Here is a 23,498-nt window from a genome sequence, read left to right as displayed (position 1 = left end):
ATACATGCATAAGTATCTGTAGCGTGTCAGACACACACTCTGTACTCACTTCAGCTTCTCCAGTTTACAGCTGAGGTCCTCCAGTACGACAGAGAGCAGCTTCACTCCTGAATCTCCTGGGTGATTGTAGCTCAGATACAGCTCTCTGAGGTGTGAGGGGTTTGACCTCAGAGCTGAAGCCAGGGAAGAACAGCCTTCTTCTGTGACTCTACAGCCTGACAGCCTGCAGAGAGACAGACAAAAATTCCCCAATAAATAAGATCACCTGACCATTACAAGCATTACTTTTAAGCAAAAGTGACTGTTCTAATAAATATTTCAATAGTCGCGCAAAATTAACATCTTTTGAACATTTTATAAGAACCTATACTTCTCAGAACAAGAACCAGATCCAGTTGATATAGAATCATTTAAAAATAATCTAGACTTACCCATATTAACCAATGAAACAGCAAATGCCCTTGATGCCAGAGGTGGAGATTTCAGGTCCAGAGAGTACAAATCCAGACCAAGATTTTGTTTCAACCAACCAGATGAATATAAAGAGTCACAGTCACAGAGACTCAACTGGTTTGTTGAAACAAAATCTTGGTCTGGATTTGTACTCCCTACACCTGAAATCTCCACCTCTGCTTGATGCACCATTAACATCAGAAGAACTCCATAAGGTCCTCAACCAAATGCCTAACAACCAATCGCCAGACCGGATGGTTACCCTGCAGAAATCCATACACATTTTTGGCACATATTATCTCCACTCTTCAATAGACTGGTAAGAGAAATTAAACATGCATCACAAATCCCATCAAATATGAGCGCAGCGACCATTACAGTGTTATTGAAACCTGATAAAGACCCAACACAACCCTCCAGTTACCGGCCATTACAGTGTTATTGAGACCTGATAAAGACCAAACACAACCCTCCAGTTCCCCGCCACTCTCACAAATAAATACAGACTTGAAAATCATTACAAAAGCTCTCGCCACTCAGTTACAGACAGTCATTCCCACTATAATCCATCCTGATCAGACAGATTTCATCAAGACAAGACACACCTCAGACAACATCCATAGATTATTTAATTTAGTCAATACTGCTCAGCATACCCATACTAAAACCATGATTACATCATTAGATGCAGAAACGGCATCTGACAGTCAGGTGGACATTCCTCTTTAATACACTGCATAGATTTGGCTTCAGAGAGTCGTTCACCCACTGGGTTAAAATACTGTACATCTCACCCAAAGCTACAGTGTCACAGATGGGATCACATCACCTGCATTCACATTTCGACAGGGAAGACACCTTGCATGCCAGACTAATCATACTAATAACTCAACACAAAGTTAGTCTCTATGCAGATGATTTTCTTGCTGTTTTTACAAAACCCTCAATATATGAAATTTTAATTTATTAATACCTTTTCATATCCATCAAACTACACATTAAGTGGAAAACACCCATAATATTCTCACTGTGAAGATGCCTGGGATTCACCTGATCAGGATGGTCCATTTCACACCGGAAATATCCGGTACTTGGATATCTACATTTCCCACAGGCTGTCAGACTTGGTTACCCTCAACTACACCCCCTTACTCAAAACAATAGATGAGTCTCCCAGTCTCATGAATAGGACCTATTTCAACAATCAAAATAAAAATTCTCCTCTAGAATAATTTCAGAAAAATTCTTGCAAACTCTTAACTCATTCATGTCACATTTTTACTGGAAAAACAAAAACTCAAAATCAAACATTCCACATTGCAGAAAAGTAAATCTCAGGGTGGATTACAAGATCATTTTTCTTCATTATTATTTAACAAATAAACTGCAAGACTTAACTAAATTGTCACACTACAGCAGTAACAGCAGCTCATGGTTACAGCAGGAGCAGCTGTACTGTAAAAATCTCAGACATGCAGACTTACTCAAAATGTCATTAAAGAAACAAAACTGCTTTAACAACACAGTGCTGCCATTTCCACAGCACTGACAGCCCAGTGGAAAGCCATTAAAATCACTAACTGTACTCTCAGACCCTGTAAATACACGCCAATCTGGAATAATCTGGACTTCCTACTTCACAATATCACTATTCACTATCACTCACGGGGACAGAAAGGGATTACACATCTCCACCTCCTTTTCAGTAATAGTCATTTCATGATATTCGAAGACTTAATCCATAAATACGAGTTGAGAATATGCAATTTTTCTAATATTTACTAACTGAATCCAGCATCAAAACCAAAATGGACCTCACACATAATACACTAAATCCTCCAACTTAAAAATAAAAAGAAACTAACCTCTAGAATATATAATCCTCCATCTGCGACAGACACTTTTATTTTTGTACCAAAAATTAATTGGAATAAGGACCTTATCTTTTCCCCCAGCTCTGATTTCTGGATGGACGTCTGCAACAACATATTCACAGTGACAAATACTGGCCTTCAGTTCAGTACAAAGTAATTCACATAAAACATGTGACTCAGTATAAAAAGTAGTCAGTACTGATACCTGTTCACAATGTACAAGGGGTGTCACAGAATTATCTGCATGCTCTGGGGGCCTGTATACCTGCTCACAGTGCACCATGGCTGTCATAGATAATTATCTGCATGCTCTGTTGGCCTGTATACCTGCTCACAGTGTACAATGAGTGTCACAGATGATTATCTGCATGCTCTGTTGGCCTGTATACCTGCTCACAGTGCACCATGGGTGTCACAGATAATTATCTGCATGCTCTGTTGGCCTGTATACCTGCTCACAGTGTACAATGAGTGTCACAGATAATTATCTGCATGCTCTGTTGGCCTGTATACCTGCTCACAGTATACAATGGGTGTCACAGAAAATTATCTGCATGCTCTGTTGGCCTGTATACCTGCTCACAGTGCACCATGGCTGTCATAGATAATTATCTGCATGCTCTGTTGGACTGTATACCGGCTCACAGTGTACAATGAGTGTCACAGATAATTATCTGCATGCTCTGTTGGCCTGTATACCTGCTCACAGTATACAATGGGTATCACAAATAATTATCTCCATGCTCTGTTGGCCTGTATACCTGCTCACAGTGCACCATGGGTATCACAGATAATTATCTGCATGTTCTCTAGGCCTTTATACCTGCTCAAATTGTACAATGGGTGCCACAGAATTATCTGCATGCTCTGTTGGCCTGTATACCTGCTCACAGTGTATAATGGGTGTCACAGATAATTATCTGCATGCTCTCTGGGCCTCTATACCTGCTCACAGTACACCATGGGTGTCATAGATAATTATCTGCATGTTCTCTAGGCCTGTATACCTGCTCAAAGAGTACAATGGGTGTCACAGAATTATCTGCATGCTCTATTGGCCTATATACCTGCTCACAGTATATAATGGGTGTCACAGATAATTATCTGCATGCTCTCTGGGCCTCTATACCTGCTCACAGTGCACCATGGCTGTCATAGATAATTATCTGCATGCTCTGTTGGCCTGTATACCTGCTAACAGTGCACCATGGGTGTCATAGATCATTATCTGCATGCTCTGTTGGCCTGTATACCTGCTCACAGTGTACAATGAGTGTCACAGATAATTATCTGCATGCTCTGTTGGCCTGTATACCTGCTCACAGTATACAATGGGTGTCACAGATAATTATCTGCATGCTCTGTTGGCCTGTATACCTGCTCACAGAGCACCATGGTTGTTACAGATAATTACCTGCATGCTCTCTGGGTCTGTATACCTGCTCACAGTGCACCATGGCTGTCATAGATAATTATCTGCATGCTCTGTTGGCCTGTATACCTGCTCACAGTGCACCATGGGTGTCACAGATAATTACCTGCATGCTCTGTTGGAGTGTATGCCTGCTCACAGTATACAATGGGTGTCACAGAATTATCTGCATGCTCTGTTGGCCTGTATACCTGCTCAAAGTGTACAATGAGTGTCACAGATAATTATCTGCATGCTCTGTTGGCCTGTATACCTGCTCACAGTATACAATGGGTGTCACAGATAATTATCTGCATGCTCTGTTGGCCTGTATACCTGCTCACAGTGCACCATGGGTGTCATAGATAATTATCTGCATGCTCTGTTGGCCTGTATACCTGCTCACAGTGTACAATGAGTGTCACAGATAATTATCTGCATGCTCTGTTGGCCTGTATACCTGCTCACAGTGTACAATGGGTGTCACAAAATTATCTGCATGCTCTGTTGGCCTGTATACCTGCTCACAGTGCACCATGAGTGTCACAGATAATTATCTGCATGCTCTGTTGGCCTGTATACCTGCTCACAGTGCACCATTGGTGTCACAGATAATTATCTGCATGCTCTGTTGGACTGTATGCCTGCTCACAGTATACAATGGGTGTCACAGAATTATCTGCATGCTCTGTTGACCTGTATACCTGCTCACAGTGTACTATGAGTGTCACCGATAATTATCTCCATGCTGTGTTGGCCTGTATACCTGTTCACAGTGCACCATGGCTGTCATAGATAATTATCTGCATGCTCTGTTGGCCTGTATACCTGCTCACAGTGCACCATGGGTGTCATAGATAATTATCTGCATGCTCTGTTGGCCTGTATACCTGCTCACAGTGTACAATGAGTGTCACAGATAATTTTAAAACCCATCATTGTACCCTGTATTCTTCTCTCAACTGGTCTTCATTGTAAACCCGCCGTAAAATCCATTGGCTTATGTTGGCTTATGATTATTTACAAAACTCTCGTTGGTTTTTCCCCTCCTTACTTACAGGATTTGTTACACTTTTCTACTTCTGTGTATAATACTCGATCTGCTAATTTGATTCTGTTGACAGTTCCTAAGGCTACTTCTGCATTTGGCCTGTCGTCTTTTCAGAACGCTGCTGCTAGAGACTGGAATGACCTGCAGAAAATGTTAAAACTGGATAATTTCATTCATAAATCAGCTTTCCAATCTCGGATTTCAGCTTATTATAAAGACGTGTGTCGCTGTTATTTAGACTAGCTGCTCCAACTCACTGCTGCTCTTTTCATTGCTGCTCCAACATTCTTATTGTTTATATAATATTTTATGACATTTTTCCGTAAATATGCAACATATTCACTGTTTCTTGCTTCATTTCTTTCTTTATTTATCTATTATTACTATTATCATTATTATTTATTTTTTCTATTTTCTTTTCCTTTCGTAAACTTGTTTATATTGTATATATGTATTTTTCTTAAAATGTTTTGTTTTACATTTTTTTTTTTTTAAAGGCTTTGCCCTTTCCAGGCCACAGTTGTAAATAAGAAACATGTTCTTAATCTGTCTTGCCTGGTTAAATAAAGGTGAATGAAAAAAAAAAATCTGCATGCTCTGTTGGCCTGTATACCTGCTCACAGTGTACAATGGGTGTCACAGAATTATCTGCATGCTATGTTGGACTGTATGCCTGCTCACAGTATACAATGGGTGTCACAGATAATTATCTGCCTGTTCTCTAGGCCTGTATACCTGCTCAAAGTGTACAATGGGTGCCACAGAATTATCTGCATGCTCTTTTGGCCTGTATACCTGCTCACAGTGCACCATGGGTGTCATAGATAATTATCTGCATGCTCTGTTGGCCTTTATACCTGCTCACAGTGCACCATGGGTGTCACAGAATTATCTGCATGCTCTCTGGGCCTCTATACCTGCTCACAGTGCACCATGGGTGTCACAGATAATTATCTGCATGCTCTCTGGGCCTGTATACCTGCTCACAGTGTACCATGGGTGTCACAGATAATTATCTGCATGCTCTGTTGGCCTGTATACCTGCTCACAGTGTATAATGGGTGTCACAGATAATTATCTGCATGCTTTCTGGGCCTCTATACCTGCTCACAGTGCACCATGGGTGTCATAGATAATTACCTGCATGCTCTCTGGGCCTCTATACCTGCTCACAGTGCACCATGGGTGTCACAGATAATTATCTGCATGCTCTGTTGGCCTGTATACCTGCTCACAGTGCACCATGGGTGTCATAGATAATTATCTGTATGCTCTGTTGGCCTGTATACCTGCTCACAGTATACAATGGGTGTCACAGATAATTATCTGCATGCTCTGTTGGCCTGTATACCTGCTCACAGTGCACCATGGGTATCACAGATAATTATCTGCATGTTCTCTAGGCCTGTATACCTGCTCAAAGAGTAGAATGGGTGTCACAGAATTTTCTGCATGCTCTATTGGCCTATATACCTGCTCACAGTATACAATGGGTGTCACAGATAATTATCTGCATGCTCTCTGGGCCTCTATACCTGCTCACAGTGCACCATGGCTGTCATAGATAATTATCTGCATGCTCTGTTGGCCTGTATACCTGCTCACAGTGTATAATGGGTGTCACAGATAATTTTCTGCATGCTCTGTGGGCCTCTATACCTCCTCACAGTGCACCATGGCTGTCATACATAATTATCTGCATGCTCTGTTGGACTGTATACCTGCTCACAGTGTACAATGGGTGTCACAGAATTATCTGCATGCTCTGTTGACCTGTATACCTGTTCACAGTGCACCATGGCTGTCATAGATAATTATCTGCATGCTCTGTTGGCCTGTATACCTGCTCACAGTGTACAATGGGTGTCACAGATAATTATCTGTATGCTCTGTTGGCCTGTATACCTGCTCACAGTGTACAATGGGTGTCACAGAATTATCTGCATGCTCTGTTGGCCTGTATACCTGCTCACAGTGCACCATGGGTGTCACAGATAATTATCTGCATGTTCTCTAGGCCTGTATACCTGCTCAAAGAGTAGAATGGGTGTCACAGAATTTTCTGCATGCTCTATTGGCCTATATACCTGCTCACAGTATACAATGGGTGTCACAGATAATTATCTGCATGCTCTCTGGGCCTCTATACCTGCTCACAGTGCACCATGGCTGTCATAGATAATTATCTGCATGCTCTGTTGGCCTGTATACCTGCTCACAGTGTATAATGGGTGTCACAGATAATTTTCTGCATGCTCTGTGGGCCTCTATACCTGCTCACAGTGCACCATGGCTGTCATACATAATTATCTGCATGCTCTGTTGGACTGTATACCTGCTCACAGTGTACAATGGGTGTCACAGAATTATCTGCATGCTCTGTTGACCTGTATACCTGTTCACAGTGCACCATGGCTGTCATAGATAATTATCTGCATGCTCTGTTGGCCTGTATACCTGCTCACAGTGTACAATGGGTGTCACAGATAATTATCTGCATGCTCTGTGGGCCTGTATACCTGCTCACGGTGTACAATGGGTGTCACAGATAATTATCTGTATGCTCTGTTGACCTGTATACCTGTTCACAGTGCACCATGGCTGTCATAGATAATTATCTGCATGCTCTGTTGGCCTGTATACCTGCTCACAGTGCACCATGGGTGTCACAGATAATTATCTGCATGCTCTCTGGGCCTCTATACCTGCTCACAGTGCACCATGGGTGTCATAGATAATTACCTGCATGCTCTCTGGGCCTCTATACCTGCTCACAGTGCACCATGGGTGTCACAGATAATTATCTGCATGCTCTGTTGGCCTGTATACCTGCTCACAGTGCACCATGGGTGTCATAGATAATTATCTGTATGCTCTGTTGGCCTGTATACCTGCTCACAGTATACAATGGGTGTCACAGATAATTATCTGCATGCTCTGTTGGCCTGTATACCTGCTCACAGTGCACCATGGGTTTCACAGATAATTATCTGCATGTTCTCTAGGCCTGTATACCTGCTCAAAGAGTAGAATGGGTGTCACAGAATTTTCTGCATGCTCTATTGGCCTATATACCTGCTCACAGTATACAATGGGTGTCACAGATAATTATCTGCATGTTCTATTGGCCTGTATACCTGCTCACAGTATATAATGGGCGTCACAGATAATTATCTGCATGCTCTCTGGGCCTCTATACCTGCTCACAGTGCACCATGGCTGTCATAGATAATTATCTGCATGCTCTGTTGGACTGTATACCTGCTCACAGTGTACAATGGGTGTCACAGAATTATCTGCATGCTCTGTTGACCTGTATACCTGTTCACAGTGCACCATGGCTGTCATAGATAATTATCTGCATGCTCCGTTGGCCTGTATACCTGCTCACAGTGTACAATAGGTGTCACAGATAATTATCTGCATTCTCTGTTGGCCTGTATACCTGCTCACAGTATACAATGGGTGTCACAGATAATTATCTGCATGCTCTGTGGGCCTCCATACCTGCTCACAGTGCACTATGGGTGTCACAGATAATTATCTGCAAGCTCACTGGGCCTCTATACTTGCTCACAGTGCACCATGGGTGTCATAGATAATCATCTGCTTGCTCTGTGGGCCTGTATACCTGTTCACAGTGAAGAATGCTCGTCACAGATAATTATCTGCATGCTCTGTTGGCCTGTACAGCTGCTTCCAGTGTACAATGGCTGTCATAGATAATTATCTGCATGCTCTGTTGGCCTGTATACTGTCATGCCCGGCTCGTCCGCTCCTCGTGTGTGCCACGCCCCCTAATTACCCACGTGTGATTTCCTGATCGTGCCCAGTCGTGTCTTCTTTCCTGCTGCCTTGTTCCATGTATTTAAGTTCCTGTTTTGTACTAACCCGTTGTCTGTCATTGATGTTACCTGATGTCAGTCTGTGTCTGATGTCCCTTGCCCCGATTCCTAAGAATAAACCCCCGTTTTCCCGTATCCCGCTTGCCTGCCTGCTCCTTGCCCGTGATCGCTGCCCACGATCTCCTGTGACATATACCTGCTCACAGTGCACCATGGGTGTCACAGATAATTAACTGCATGCTCTTTGGGCCTGTATACCTGCTCACAAAGTACAATGGGTGTCACAGAATTATCTGCATGCTCTGTTGGCCTGTATACCTGCTCACAGTGCACCGTGGGTGTCACAGATAATTATCTTCATGCTCTTTTGGCCTGTATACCTGCTCACAGTGCACCATGGGTGTCACAGATAATTTTCTGCATGCTCTGTGGGCCTGTATTCCTGCTCACGGTGTACAATGGGTGTCACAGATAATTATCTGCATGCTCTGTTGGCCTGTATACCTGCTCACAGTGCACCATGGGTGTCACAGATAATTATCTGCTTGCTCTGTGGGCCTGTATACCTGCTCACAGTGCACCATGGGTGTCACAGAATTATCTGCATGCTCTCTGGGCCTGTATACCTGCTCACAGTGTACCATGGGTGTCACAGATAATTATCTGCATGCTCTGTTGGCCTGTATACCTGCTCACAGTGTATAATGGGTGTCACAGATAATTATCTGCATGCTTTCTGGGCCTCTATACCTGCTCACAGTGCACCATGGGTGTCATAGATAATTACCTGCATGCTCTGTTGGCCTGTATACCTGCTGACAGTGCACCATGGGTGTCATAGATAATTATCTGTATGCTCTGTTGGCCTGTATACCTGCTCACATTATACAATGGGTGTCACAGATAATTATCTGCATGCTCTGTTGGCCTGTATACCTGCTCACAGTGCACCATGGGTATCACAGATAATTATCTGCATGTTCTCTAGGCCTGTATACCTGCTCAAAGAGTAGAATGGGTGTCACAGAATTTTCTGCATGCTCTATTGGCCTATATACCTGCTCACAGTATACAATGGGTGTCACAGATAATTATCTGCATGCTCTCTGGGCCTCTATACCTGCTCACAGTGCACCATGGCTGTCACAGATAATTATCTGCATGCTCTGTTGGCCTGTATACCTGCTCACAGTGTATAATGGGTGTCACAGATAATTTTCTGCATGCTCTGTGGGCCTCTATACCAGCTCACAGTGCACCATGGCTGTCATACATAATTATCTGCATGCTCTGTTGGACTGTATACCTGCTCACAGTGTACAATGGGTGTCACAGAATTATCTGCATGCTCTGTTGACCTGTATACCTGTTCACAGTGCACCATGGCTGTCATAGATAATTATCTGCATGCTCTGTTGGCCTGTATACCTGCTCACAGTGCACCATGGGTGTCACAGATAATTATCTGCATGCTCTCTGGGCCTCTATACCTGCTCACAGTGCACCATGGGTGTCATAGATAATTACCTGCATGCTCTCTGGGCCTCTATACCTGCTCACAGTGCACCATGGGTGTCACAGATAATTATCTGCATGCTCTGTTGGCCTGTATACCTGCTCACAGTGCACCATGGGTGTCATAGATAATTATCTGTATGCTCTGTTGGCCTGTATACCTGCTCACAGTATACAATGGGTGTCACAGATAATTATCTGCATGCTCTGTTGGCCTGTATACCTGCTCACAGTGCACCATGGGTTTCACAGATAATTATCTGCATGTTCTCTAGGCCTGTATACCTGCTCAAAGAGTAGAATGGGTGTCACAGAATTTTCTGCATGCTCTATTGGCCTATATACCTGCTCACAGTATACAATGGGTGTCACAGATAATTATCTGCATGTTCTATTGGCCTGTATACCTGCTCACAGTATATAATGGGCGTCACAGATAATTATCTGCATGCTCTCTGGGCCTCTATACCTGCTCACAGTGCACCATGGCTGTCATAGATAATTATCTGCATGCTCTGTTGGACTGTATACCTGCTCACAGTGTACAATGGGTGTCACAGAATTATCTGCATGCTCTGTTGACCTGTATACCTGTTCACAGTGCACCATGGCTGTCATAGATAATTATCTGCATGCTCTGTTGGCCTGTATACCTGCTCACAGTGTACAATAGGTGTCACAGATAATTATCTGCATTCTCTGTTGGCCTGTATACCTGCTCACAGTATACAATGGGTGTCACAGATAATTATCTGCATGCTCTGTGGGCCTCCATACCTGCTCACAGTGCACTATGGGTGTCACAGATAATTATCTGCAAGCTCACTGGGCCTCTATACTTGCTCACAGTGCACCATGGGTGTCATAGATAATCATCTGCTTGCTCTGTGGGCCTGTATACCTGTTCACAGTGAAGAATGCTCGTCACAGATAATTATCTGCATGCTCTGTTGGCCTGTACAGCTGCTTCCAGTGTACAATGGCTGTCATAGATAATTATCTGCATGCTCTGTTGGCCTGTATACCTGCTCACAGTTCACCATGGGTGTCACAGATAATTATCTGCATGCTCTGTTGGCCTGTATACTGTCATGCCCGGCTCGTCCGCTCCTCGTGTGTGCCACGCCCCCTAATTACCCACGTGTGATTTCCTGATCGTGCCCAGTCGTGTCTTGTTTCCTGCTGCCTTGTTCCATGTATTTAAGTTCCTGTTTTGTACTAACCCGTTGTCTGTCATTGATGTTACCTGATGTCAGTCTGTGTCTGATGTCCCTTGCCCCGATTCCTAAGAATAAACCCCCGTTTTCCCGTATCCCGCTTGCCTGCCTGCTCCTTGCCCGCGATCGCTGCCCACGATCTCCTGTGACATATACCTGCTCACAGTGCACCATGGGTGTCACAGATAATTAACTGCATGCTCTTTGGGCCTGTATACCTGCTCACAATGTACAATGGGTGTCACAGAATTATCTGCATGCTCTGTTGGCCTGTATACCTGCTCACAGTGCACCGTGGGTGTCACAGATAATTATCTTCATGCTCTTTTGGCCTGTATACCTGCTCACAGTGCACCATGGGTGTCACAGATAATTTTCTGCATGCTCTGTGGGCCTGTATTCCTGCTCACGGTGTACAATGGGTGTCACAGATAATTATCTGCATGCTCTGTTGGCCTGTATACCTGCTCACAGTGCACCATGGGTGTCACAGATAATTATCTGCTTGCTCTGTGGGCCTGTATACCTGTTCACAGTACACCATGGGTGTCACAGATAATTATCTGCATGCTCTGTTGGCCTGTATACCTGCTCACAGTGCACCATGGGTGTCACAGATAATTATCTGCTTGCTCTGTGGGCCTGTATACCTGTTCACAGTACACCATGGGTGTCACAGATAATTATCTGCATGCTCTGTGAGCCTGTATACCTGCTCACAGTGCACCATGGGTGTCACAGATAATTATCTGCATGCTCTGTGGGCCTGTATACCTGTTCACAGTACACCATGGGTGTCACAGATAATTATCTGCTTGCTCTGTGGACCTGTATACCTGTTCACAGTGTACAATGGGTGTCACAGATAATTATCTGCATGCTCTGTTGGCCTGTATACCTGCTCACAGTGCACCATGGGTGTCACAGGTAATTACTGTATGTTCTCTATAGGTGAAAGATCTGGACTGCAGACAGGCCAATTCAGCACCCGGACTCTTCTTCGACGAAGCCATGTGCTTGTAATAGCTGCAGTATGTAGTTTTGCATTGTCCTGCTGAAATACACAAAGCCTTCCCTCAAACAGACGTCCTCTGGAGGGGAGCAGGTGTTGCTCTAAAACCTTTATATACCTTTCATCATTCATAGTTCCCTCCAAAACATGCAAGCTGCCCATACCGTATGCACTTATGCACCCCCATACCATCAGAGATGCTGGCTTTTGAACTGAAAAAAATGACCTCCAGCAGGCCACTGGTGTGAATGTTTCTGATTGTTTGGTCAGAGACAGACTTCATAAAGGTGGCTTGAGGGCCCAACGTCCTCTAGTGGGCCCTGTGCTCACTGCCCAGCACCATGGAGCTCGATTGGCATTTGCCATAGAATACCAGAATTTGCAGGTCAGCCACTGGCACCCTGTGCTTTTCACAGATGAGAGCAGGTTCACCCTGAGCACATGTGACAGACGTGAAAGGGTTTGGAGAAGCCATGGAGAACGTTATGCTGCCTGCAGCATTGTTCAGCATGACCGGTTTGGTGGTGGGTCAGTGATGGTCTGGGGAGGCATATCCATGGAGGGACGCACAGTCCTCTACAGGCTAGACAACGGCACCTTGACAGCCATTAGGTATCAGGATGAAGTCCTTGAACCCATTGTTAGACCCTATGCTGGTGCAGTGGGTCCTGGGTTCCTCCTGGTGCACGACAATGCCCGGCCTCATGTGGCAAGAGCATGTAGGCAGTTCCTGGAGGATGAAGGAATTGATACCATTGACTGCCCCCCACGCTCGCCTGTCCTAAATCCAATAGAACACCTGTGGGACATTATGTTTCGTCCATCCGATGCCACCAGGTTGCACTTCAGACTGTCCAGAAGCTCAGTGATACCCTGGTCCAGATCTGAGAGGAGATCCCCCAGGACACCATCCGTGGTCTCATTAGGACCATGCCCCGACATTGTCAGGCATGCATACAAGCACGTGGGGGCCATACAAACTACTGAGTATGATTCTGAGTTACTGTAATAAATTTCGGCAAAATGGACTAGTCTGCCGCATCATTTTTCACTTTGATTTTCGGGATGTCTTTGAATTCAGCCCTCTGTAGGTTGATAATTTCATTTCCATCAAACGATGTGGCATCCTTTCATTCCTAACACATTACTCAGTCTACATCAGTATAGATATCCAGCATGATTTTGTTACCCTTTGATATCTGATGTGTTTTCATAGTGTTCCTTTAATTTTTTTGAGCAGTGTATATGTGTAATAAGTTACTTACTTACTAATTTCTTTTTGACAATTACGGCTCCTATCATCCACAACCATCATATATAAATACAATCCTGTCTTTGTTTTTTTCCTTCTTTGTGTTTTTCTCCTTTTCTTTTCCTCTCCCCTCTACGACTCACATTAAATACTGACTTCACTCGCCCCCCCAGTCCTGCCACTTCAACTAGCCTCTAGTTTGGGGGAGTGGTTCTTTTCCCCTGTGCCTCTGGGTGGGGCAGGTCACCTAATGCACTGGGGGTGGGGTACTGTATCACAGACACTCTCACACACACGTACCCTGTCACAGACACTCTCACACACACGTACCCTGCCACAGACACTCTCACACACACGTACCCTGCCACAGACACTCTCTCACACACGTATCCTGCCACAGACACTCACACACGCGTATCCTGCCGCAGACACTCTCACACACACGTACCCTGTCAGAGAAACTCTCACACACATGTATCCTGCCACAGACACTCTCACACACGTATCCTGCCACAGACACTCTCACACACAAGTACCCTGCCGCACACTCTCACACACACGTACCCTGTCACAGACACTCTCACACACACGTATCCTGCCACCGACACTCTCACACACCCGTACCCTGCCACAGACACTCTCTCACACACGTATCCTGCCACAGACACTCACACACGCGTATCCTGCCGCAGACACTCTCACACACACGTACCCTGTCAGAGAAACTCTCACACACACGTACCCTGTCACAGACACTCTCACACACACGTATCCTGCCACAGACACTCTCACACACCCGTACCCTGCCGCAGACACTCTCACACACACGTATCCTGCCACAGACACTCTCACACACGCGTATCCTGCCGCACACTCTCACACACACGTACCCTGTCACAGACACTCTCACACACACGTATCCTGCCGCAGACACTCTCACACACACGTATCCTGCCACAGACACTCTCACACACGCGTATCCTGACGCACACTCTCACACACACGTACCCTGTCACAGACACTCTCACACAGACGTACCCTGTCAGAGAAACTCTCACACACACGTATCCTGCCACAGACACTCTCACACACACGTACCCTGCCGCACACTCTCACACACACGTACCCTGTCACAGACACTCTCACACACACGTATCCTGCCACAGACACTCTCACACACCCGTACCCTGTCAGAGAAACTCTCACACACACGTACCCTATCAGAGAAACTCTCACACACACGTATCCTGCCGCAGACACTCTCACACACACGTATCCTGCCACAGACACTCTCACACACACGTACCCTGCCGCACACTCTCACACACACGTACCCTGTCACAGACACTCTCACACACACGTACCCTGTCAGAGAAACTCTCACACACACGTATCCTGCCGCAGACACTCTCACACACACGTACCCTGCCGCACACTCTCACACACACGTACCCTGTCACAGACACTCTCACACAGACGTACCCTGTCAGAGAAACTCTCACACACACGTATCCTGCCACAGACACTCTCACACACACGTACCCTGTCAGAGAAACTCTCACACACACGTATCCTGCCGCAGACACTCTCACACACACGTACCCTGCCGCACACTCTCACACACACGTACCCTGTCAGAGAAACTCTCACACACACGTATCCTGCCGCAGACACTCTCACACACACGTATCCTGCCACAGACACTCTCACACACACGTACCCTGTCACAGACACTCTCACACACACGTACCCTGTCAGAGAAACTCTCACACACACGTATCCTGCCGCAGACACTCTCACACACACGTACCCTGCCACACACTCTCACACACACGTACCCTGTCACAGACACTCTCACACAGACGTACCCTGTCAGAGAAACTCTCACACACACGTATCCTGCCACAGACACTCTCACACACACGTACCCTGCCGCACACTCTCACACACACGTACCCTGTCACAGACACTCTCACACACACGTATCCTGCCACAGACACTCTCACACACCCGTACCCTGCCGCAGACACTCTCACACACACGTATCCTGCCACAGACACTCTCACACACGCGTATCCTGCCGCACACTCTCACACACACGTACCCTGTCACAGACACTCTCATACACACGTACCCTTCCACAGACACTCTCACACACACGTACCCTGTCAGAGAAACTCTCACACACACGTACCCTGCCACAGACACTCTCACACACCCGTACCCTGCCACAGACACTCACACACACGTATCCTGCCGCACACTCTCACACACACGTATCCTGCCACAGACACTCTCACACACACGTATCCTGTCACAGACACTCTCACACACACGTACCCTGTCGCAGACACTCTCACACACACGTACCCTGTCACAGACACTTTCACACACACGTACCCTGCCGCAGACACTCTCACACACGCGTACCCTGTCACAGACACTCTCACACACGCGTACCCTGTCACAGACACTCTCACTCACGCGTACCCTGTCACAGACACTCTCACACACACGTACCCTGTCACAGACACTCTCACACACACGTACCCTGTCACAGACACTCTCACACACACGTACCCTGTCACAGACACTCTCACACAGACGTACCCTGTCAGAGAAACTCTCACACACACGTATCCTGCCACAGACACTCTCACACACACGTACCCTGTCAGAGAAACTCTCACACACACGTATCCTGCCGCAGACACTCTCACACACACGTACCCTGCCGCACACTCTCACACACACGTACCCTGTCAGAGAAACTCTCACACACACGTATCCTGCCGCAGACACTCTCACACACACGTATCCTGCCACAGACACTCTCACACACACGTACCCTGTCACAGACACTCTCACACACACGTACCCTGTCAGAGAAACTCTCACACACACGTATCCTGCCGCAGACACTCTCACACACACGTACCCTGCCACACACTCTCACACACACGTACCCTGTCACAGACACTCTCACACAGACGTACCCTGTCAGAGAAACTCTCACACACACGTATCCTGCCACAGACACTCTCACACACACGTACCCTGCCGCACACTCTCACACACACGTACCCTGTCACAGACACTCTCACACACACGTATCCTGCCACAGACACTCTCACACACCCGTACCCTGCCGCAGACACTCTCACACACACGTATCCTGCCACAGACACTCTCACACACGCGTATCCTGCCGCACACTCTCACACACACGTACCCTGTCACAGACACTCTCATACACACGTACCCTTCCACAGACACTCTCACACACACGTACCCTGTCAGAGAAACTCTCACACACACGTACCCTGCCACAGACACTCTCACACACCCGTACCCTGCCACAGACACTCACACACACGTATCCTGCCGCACACTCTCACACACACGTATCCTGCCACAGACACTCTCACACACACGTATCCTGTCACAGACACTCTCACACACACGTACCCTGTCGCAGACACTCTCACACACACGTACCCTGTCACAGACACTTTCACACACACGTACCCTGCCGCAGACACTCTCACACACGCGTACCCTGTCACAGACACTCTCACACACGCGTACCCTGTCACAGACACTCTCACTCACGCGTACCCTGTCACAGACACTCTCACACACACGTACCCTGTCACAGACACTCTCACACACACGTACCCTGTCACAGACACTCTCACACACACGTACCCTGTCAGAGAAACTCTCACACACACGTATCCTGCCGCAGACACTCTCACACACACGTACACTGTCACAGACACTCTCACACACACGTATCCTGTCACGGACACTCTCACAGACACGTACCTTGTCACAGACACTCTCACACACGCGTACCCTGCAGCAGACAAATGGCAAACGACAAACGGGACCAAACTGTTTGTCTGTTATAAGCGAAATTCCATTATATGCGACTCCGCTATATCCGATGCTTTTTCTGCATGTTTTTAAAGGTGCACAGCCAGTGGACCTCGTCTGTTATAGATGATATTCCGTTATAAGCGAGTCCATTATAATGGGATTATACTGCACCTCCAACTCCACCTAGCAGATATACCTATGAGGGGATTGAGGTATGGATTGATTCTGATCGTGTTTGGACTAAACACCCCGGTATTCAATTACATCGTCCACCGTGATTCACCCACATTATTGTTGTGCCACAGGTGAACTGCACAAACATGTTTTTTCACTGATCCCTTATATAAGTTGTTTCTCACAGAAAGAGCTAGAACACCTATCTTGCCTTTCCCAGCGGAAAGGGAGGCTTATCTTTTCTCTCCCAGAGGAAAAGGGAAAGCCTTGCCCAAAATGCTTCATAACCACAAGCGCAAACAGCCTCAACTGGACAGGAATTGGAGAATAAAGAGCACATTCACTGAGGGGAGGGGTGAGCCTGGCCAGCTCGCCCCCTGCCCGCACGCGTACCGCTCCAGATTTAGTATAAAGGAAGGGGAAGAGCTCAGCACTGACCGGAGATCAGCCGTGGGATAGAGCGCACATTGCCCGGCACTTCTCAGGAATCACGTGTTGGTCTCCTGCCAGGACTGAAAGGGGCTCCCCGGTGGTGTGTGAAGGTGGGTGATTATAGCACGTCCGAGTGTAGATGGCTTGTGGCTACTTTTTCATTTTATTAATTAGTGGGGTTAACTATCAATGCTTATGAAAGATATCATAATATATATTATAATAAATATTTCTCAACGGACCAAAGCGAACCTGATTGTTCCTTCGACAGCCCTATATCCCCCTCTCATATTAAAATAATATTCTAGGTGGGGGCTTACCAAGGAATTGTATAATCTTAGCATCCCCTCATTTAACTTAAACTCCACAGACCTAGAGATGTAACCCAACATCCTATTGGCCTTTTTAATTGCTTCTCCACACTAGCGAGAGTGGAACATGGAAGCATCAACATACACACCGAGGTCTTTCTCATAATCAGTTTATTTCCTTTATTTCAGTGGAACCCATAAAATATCTGTACTTTATATTTCTGCTCCCTGCATGGATTGCCTTACATTTATCCACATTAAATTTAATCTGCCAGGTATCAGCCCAGTCGCTAATTAAATCAAGATCCCATTGTAGCCTCTCCGCTGTTAGATCAGTATTTGCTACATCATCCAATTTGGTGCCATCTGCTAATTTAACTAGTTTACTGTATGTATTGGCGTCAATATCATTAATGTAAATTAGGAACAATAGTGGTCCTAAAATTGAACCCTGCGGTACCCCACTATGAACGCAGGCCCACTGTGACATTGTGCCTCTAATAACTACCTGCTGCTTCCTGTCTGTTAACCAGTTTTCAATCAAAGCTGCTACAGTTCCTAAAATCCCTGCAGTTTTGAGCTTAAGCAAGAGCTGTTTGAGGGGGACAACATCAAAGGCCTTCTGCAAATCTAAGTACATTTTGTGACTAATTTCTCTTTTTGCTTCCTCAAAGAACTCAAGTAGATTAGTTGAACAGGATCTACTTCTCCTAAATCCATGTTGGCTACCCAGGGCTCGAAATTGTGACCATTTTGGTCGCATATGCTCCCGAAATTTCATCTATGCGACCTCAAAATATATTTGGGAGCATTGGTGCGAGTGCATGTAATTGTTGTCGTGCTACCTGTTTTAATTTCTCTAAAAAATGTTAACAGTATATGTATTCTGTGTGCTGAATGCTGATATGGTGACCGTTCTGCCGTTGAGATTTTAGATTGGTTAATAATAGCTGTCAATCACTCAGTCAGGTGACGGCGTGAACTACAGCGGGGAAATATAAATATAAAGAGGTGAAGAAGCGGGAAAATGAAAAGAACACTGACAGATTTCTTTTGCAAACCACCTAAAGTTACAAATAATGGCGCTGGTGATAGTGATCATGTGGTGAATGTTGATTCACTAGCCGAAAAGAAGGCGTACAGTTTTCGGAGAGAATGGTTGAAAGACTTCGAGTGGCTCCGCTATGAAAATGGCTCTATGCACTGCATTCACTGTAAAACCTGTGGGACGGAGTTTGCAGGTAACACAGCGTTCGCCACTGAATCTACGCACTTTAAGCGCGAGAGCTTGGTCAAACACGGTGAGAGTGCCAAACACAAGAAATGCAGGGACAAATGTGTGGCAAAAGCTTCAGTATCATCAGGTTCGATCGTTAAGGCTTTTAATCGTCAGGATACTGCCAGCCGTTCCGCGCAGTCGGCAGAACAGAACGTAAAATTTAACACCGCATACACTATCGCCAAAGAAGAGCTCGCCTTCACTAAATTTAAACCCATGTTGCAGCTAATGAAAAAGAACGGTATTGCAATTAACATGACATATGCAAATGACAAGTCATGCGCCAATATCATCGGCGTAATAGCAGATACCATCCGTGAGAACACTGCCGTTAAAGTATCATCAGCCCAGTACATCTCATTCATGATCGATGGAGACACCGACCTGTCTGTCAAGGAGTGCGTGATTGTGTATGTCCGCATCCTGCTTGACGGACAACCCACGACCATCCTCATTGGGCATGTTGAGGTGGAACATGCTAATGCTGATGGTAAGTTGTTTCTTCTTCTTCTTTTTTCTAATTAATTAATTAATAGCCTATTTGGTATTGCATAGTTGCATAGTTATATATATATAATGGCAGTATATTAGTCTACTCTATTAATTTCACTTGTAAAAATTGTATTTAGTGTCTTACTGAATGTGTTTGTTGGTTTTTATATTATAAATGGATTTGTTTGTTAAAGTGTTAATGATGTTCGACCCATTTAAACATGTATTTAACTAGTGGGAAATATTTTAGGAATCTATGAAGCCTCTAAGTCAGCATTTGCTGGTCTTGGGGACTCGTGCCACAACTGGATGCAGAAGACAGTGGCTATGGGAGCTGATGGAGCAGCTGTGAATCTTGGGAAGAAGGGAGGTGTATCAGTGAAACTCCAAGAGGAGGCAGGAAAGCATATCATCCCATTTCACTGCATGCCTCATAGGTGAGCTGATAATGGTCATTAACTCACAGGTTGACAAAAAACTAAGGCTTTCTGTCTTGATAGCAAACTAAATTTTCAGATTTGTACTCTATTTGCCCATTATTTTAGATTGGAGCTTGCCCTACTCTCTGCTCAGAAGGATTCACCTTGGGTAGGCAATGTGTACAACCTGCTCCACTTAATTTGGAAGACCTATCACTTCAGCTCTAAATCCAGAAGGGAATCAAAACGCCTTGCAGTCGAACTGGGTGTATCGGTGAACAATCCAGGTGGTGTCAAGGGCACAAGATGGTTGCCACATGTGTCCAGGGCATTGGATGTGCTGCTGAAGCAAGAGAAGAAGGAGGGGACCCTGGAAGATTCTGGGCAGTACACAGTAGTATATGCTCATATGGACCACCTGGCTGCTTCATCAACAAATGCTGATATAGCTGGCAGAGCAAAGCATGTCAGTGTAAAGTATGGGTGGGAATGATCATGGCCTTTGAAACTGTGTGGAACTTTACCTGCTCTGTCATACCTGTATAAATAATTATCTGCACAGTGCTATGTCTTACATGTATAGATATTGCTCATGTAAAGGTATAAATTTATTGTTTTCCTCTTTGTAGATCAAGGAGACAATGGAGGATGGCTCATTTCTGGCTTTCTGCCATTTCTTGGCAGATTTATTTTCTGCCATCAGTAAATACAGCTTGTTACTTCAAAGAAATGATGTGATCCTCCCCCAGGTAAGCTTTACCTTGTGATGAAACAATCAATTATACCATTATTTGAGATCTCAGTTCTTTGCCATGTTAAGACTACAACAAAGTTATGTTTAGATGGAATCACATTAACAGGCAGTCAGCAGCTTGAGGAACCTGATCCTCAACGTTGAAGCAATGGCTGTGAGGCCATGTCCAGGTGGAAAGCTGGCTTCCTTTCATGCAGCCATGAAAAGGCAGAGAGATGCTAGGGAGCAGGAGCAGGAAATGCAGCCTCAGTTTATGTTTCGGGTACAACCTTTATAAAAGCTTTTCAAGCGTTCAATTGAACATTCAGTTGATGGTCATACAGGAAAGTCTTACTGATCATTTTAATTTGTGTCATGTAGGTAGGTGTCTTATGCAGACAGGATATTACATGAACTGTAATGTTTTTAGTGTAGTGTAGTGAAATTATATATGAAATTAAGAATTTAGAATCATTTCATTAGTTTTCAATGTATACTCTTCATTTTAATTTGTCAAGGGAGTTCCTTTGAGGAAAGGAGAGGCAGAGAATATGGCTAAGGATGGACCAATCAGTCAGACTGCTCCCAGACTTCAGAAGCAGATAGAGACCACCGTTGCTGCAATAGTTAAACAGCTTCATCTTCGATTTAGCAGCCTGCTTTGTATGTTATTAATCAGGATGTGTAACAGAATATGTAAATGACATACTTTTGGTAACCTACATTAAAATAATTAAATTATTCATCATAAAACTAATAATTAAAAAAAAAAAACATTAAAACATTATTTAAAAATATGTGACCCTGGACCATAAATAAGCTTTCCGTTGATGTGTGGTTTGTTAGGACAGGACAATATTTGGATATACAGCTATTTGATATCTGGAATCTGAGGACGGAAAAAAAAAATATATATATATCAAGACTTGCCTTTAAAGTTGTCCAAATAAAGTTCTTAACAGTGCATATTACTAATCAAAAATTAAGTTTTGATATATTTACAGTAGGACTTTTACAATATATATTAATGGAACATGATCTTAATATTCTAATGATTTTTGGCATAAAACAAGAATCAATAATTTTGACCCATACAATGTATTTTTGGCTGGTGCTACAAATGTACCCCAGCGACAAGACTGGTTTTGTGGTCCAGAGTCACATTTTATTACAGAAATGTCTTTTTATTGCTTTTTTTTTTTAGGTCAGGAGGAACATGGAATGGACACTTCAGTAACCAAAGCAGTCAAATGTTTTCACGTGTTCAACCATGATGTTTGGCCAGAGACAGCAGAGGAGTTGGTTGATTATGGAATAGAGGAGGTGACTTTCCTGTTGGACCATTTTCAATATGTACTGGAAAGGTTAATATTCAAAATACAGACTTCTGATTGTTTGTGTTAAAAGCTTTAACATTAAAAAACCAACCAGTGACACTTGGATTGTATTTCATTAAGGAACGGCTGTGACTGTGCCCTTGCCATGGAGGAGTTCCAGACCTTGAAAACCCTAGTGTTCATGTCTTTTAAAGACAAGAGCTACCACAGGTTATGGGAAGTCCTTCTAACCAAGGAACCCTATTCCTCAGATTTACAGGTAGGCTAAGCAAATTAATGTCACAGTAGTTAGATTATCAATGTATTTTAGGCTAAATACTTCTACCCTGACAATGAAATAAAAATTATTTTTATTTCAGAACATCCTTCATCTAGTAAAGATCATGTTAGTCCTTCCTGTATCCTCAGCGCAGTGTGAGAGGGGGTTCTCTATCCAAAAGCACATAAAGTCAGACATTAGATCTTCATTACACCCCAACTCGGTAGAAGATCTAATTCGAATCAGCGTTGAGGGACCTCCTTTGGAAGCCTTTGATGCCTCAGCCTCAGTCAAAAGATGGATGTCAGAGGGACAGCGAGCCAGAAGACCGAATTTCAAATCCTGGCCACAGGATATGTAAAGCTTCAGTGATTTGTTGTAGCTGTTTGTTGTTAGTATTGATTGGTGTAGTTTTCAAATTAAAGAAATCTGTTAATATACAATTTGTAGTTGTGCTGCTCATTAATTTTTGGTGGGTGCTCCTAAATTTTTGCTGGTGCTCCTAACTTTTTGAAGTTGGGAGCACCAGTGCTACCAAGTAAAAAAGTGA

The 23,498-nt window shown here is 44.8% G+C and overlaps 1 protein-coding gene and 1 long non-coding RNA gene across 2 annotated transcripts; one reads left to right on the top strand and one right to left on the bottom strand.

Annotated features, from left to right (window-relative positions):
• Positions 1-2,295: 2,295 nt before the first annotated feature.
• On the bottom strand, positions 2,296-11,493 carry LOC125721460 (uncharacterized). The gene is made up of 7 exons (XR_007385759.1): positions 10,187-11,493; positions 6,939-8,110; positions 5,707-6,262; positions 3,335-3,828; positions 3,027-3,150; positions 2,717-2,840; positions 2,296-2,654 (listed from the first exon to the last, which is right to left on the bottom strand). It is a non-coding gene; the product is annotated as an uncharacterized LOC125721460 (long non-coding RNA).
• Positions 11,494-20,307: 8,814 nt separating this feature from the next.
• On the top strand, positions 20,308-23,498 carry LOC125721412 (uncharacterized). The gene is made up of 8 exons (XM_048997288.1): positions 20,308-20,637; positions 20,746-20,788; positions 21,249-21,368; positions 21,871-22,015; positions 22,557-22,716; positions 22,810-22,948; positions 23,049-23,137; positions 23,465-23,498. The coding sequence occupies exons 1-8, from the start codon at positions 20,510-20,512 to the stop codon at positions 23,496-23,498; spliced, it is 858 nt and encodes a 285-aa protein (XP_048853245.1). The 5' UTR covers positions 20,308-20,509.

The sequence above is a fragment of the Brienomyrus brachyistius genome, unplaced genomic scaffold, assembly GCF_023856365.1.
Source record: "Brienomyrus brachyistius isolate T26 unplaced genomic scaffold, BBRACH_0.4 scaffold33, whole genome shotgun sequence".
Classification (NCBI taxonomy): Eukaryota; Metazoa; Chordata; class Actinopteri; order Osteoglossiformes; family Mormyridae; genus Brienomyrus; species Brienomyrus brachyistius.
Note: the sequence above shows the minus strand (reverse complement) of the source record. Positions and strands in the feature narration are given on the sequence as shown.

Coding starts and splice junctions, on each gene's coding strand:
- LOC125721412 (XM_048997288.1), top strand. CDS start 20,510: ATGCAGAAGACAGTGGCTATGGGAGCTGATGGAGCAGCTGTGAATCTT. Junction 20,638..20,745: donor TTTCACTGCATGCCTCATAG/GTGAGCTGATAA, acceptor CCATTATTTTAG/ATTGGAGCTTGCCCTACTCT. Junction 21,369..21,870: donor ATGATGTGATCCTCCCCCAG/GTAAGCTTTACC, acceptor TAATTTGTCAAG/GGAGTTCCTTTGAGGAAAGG.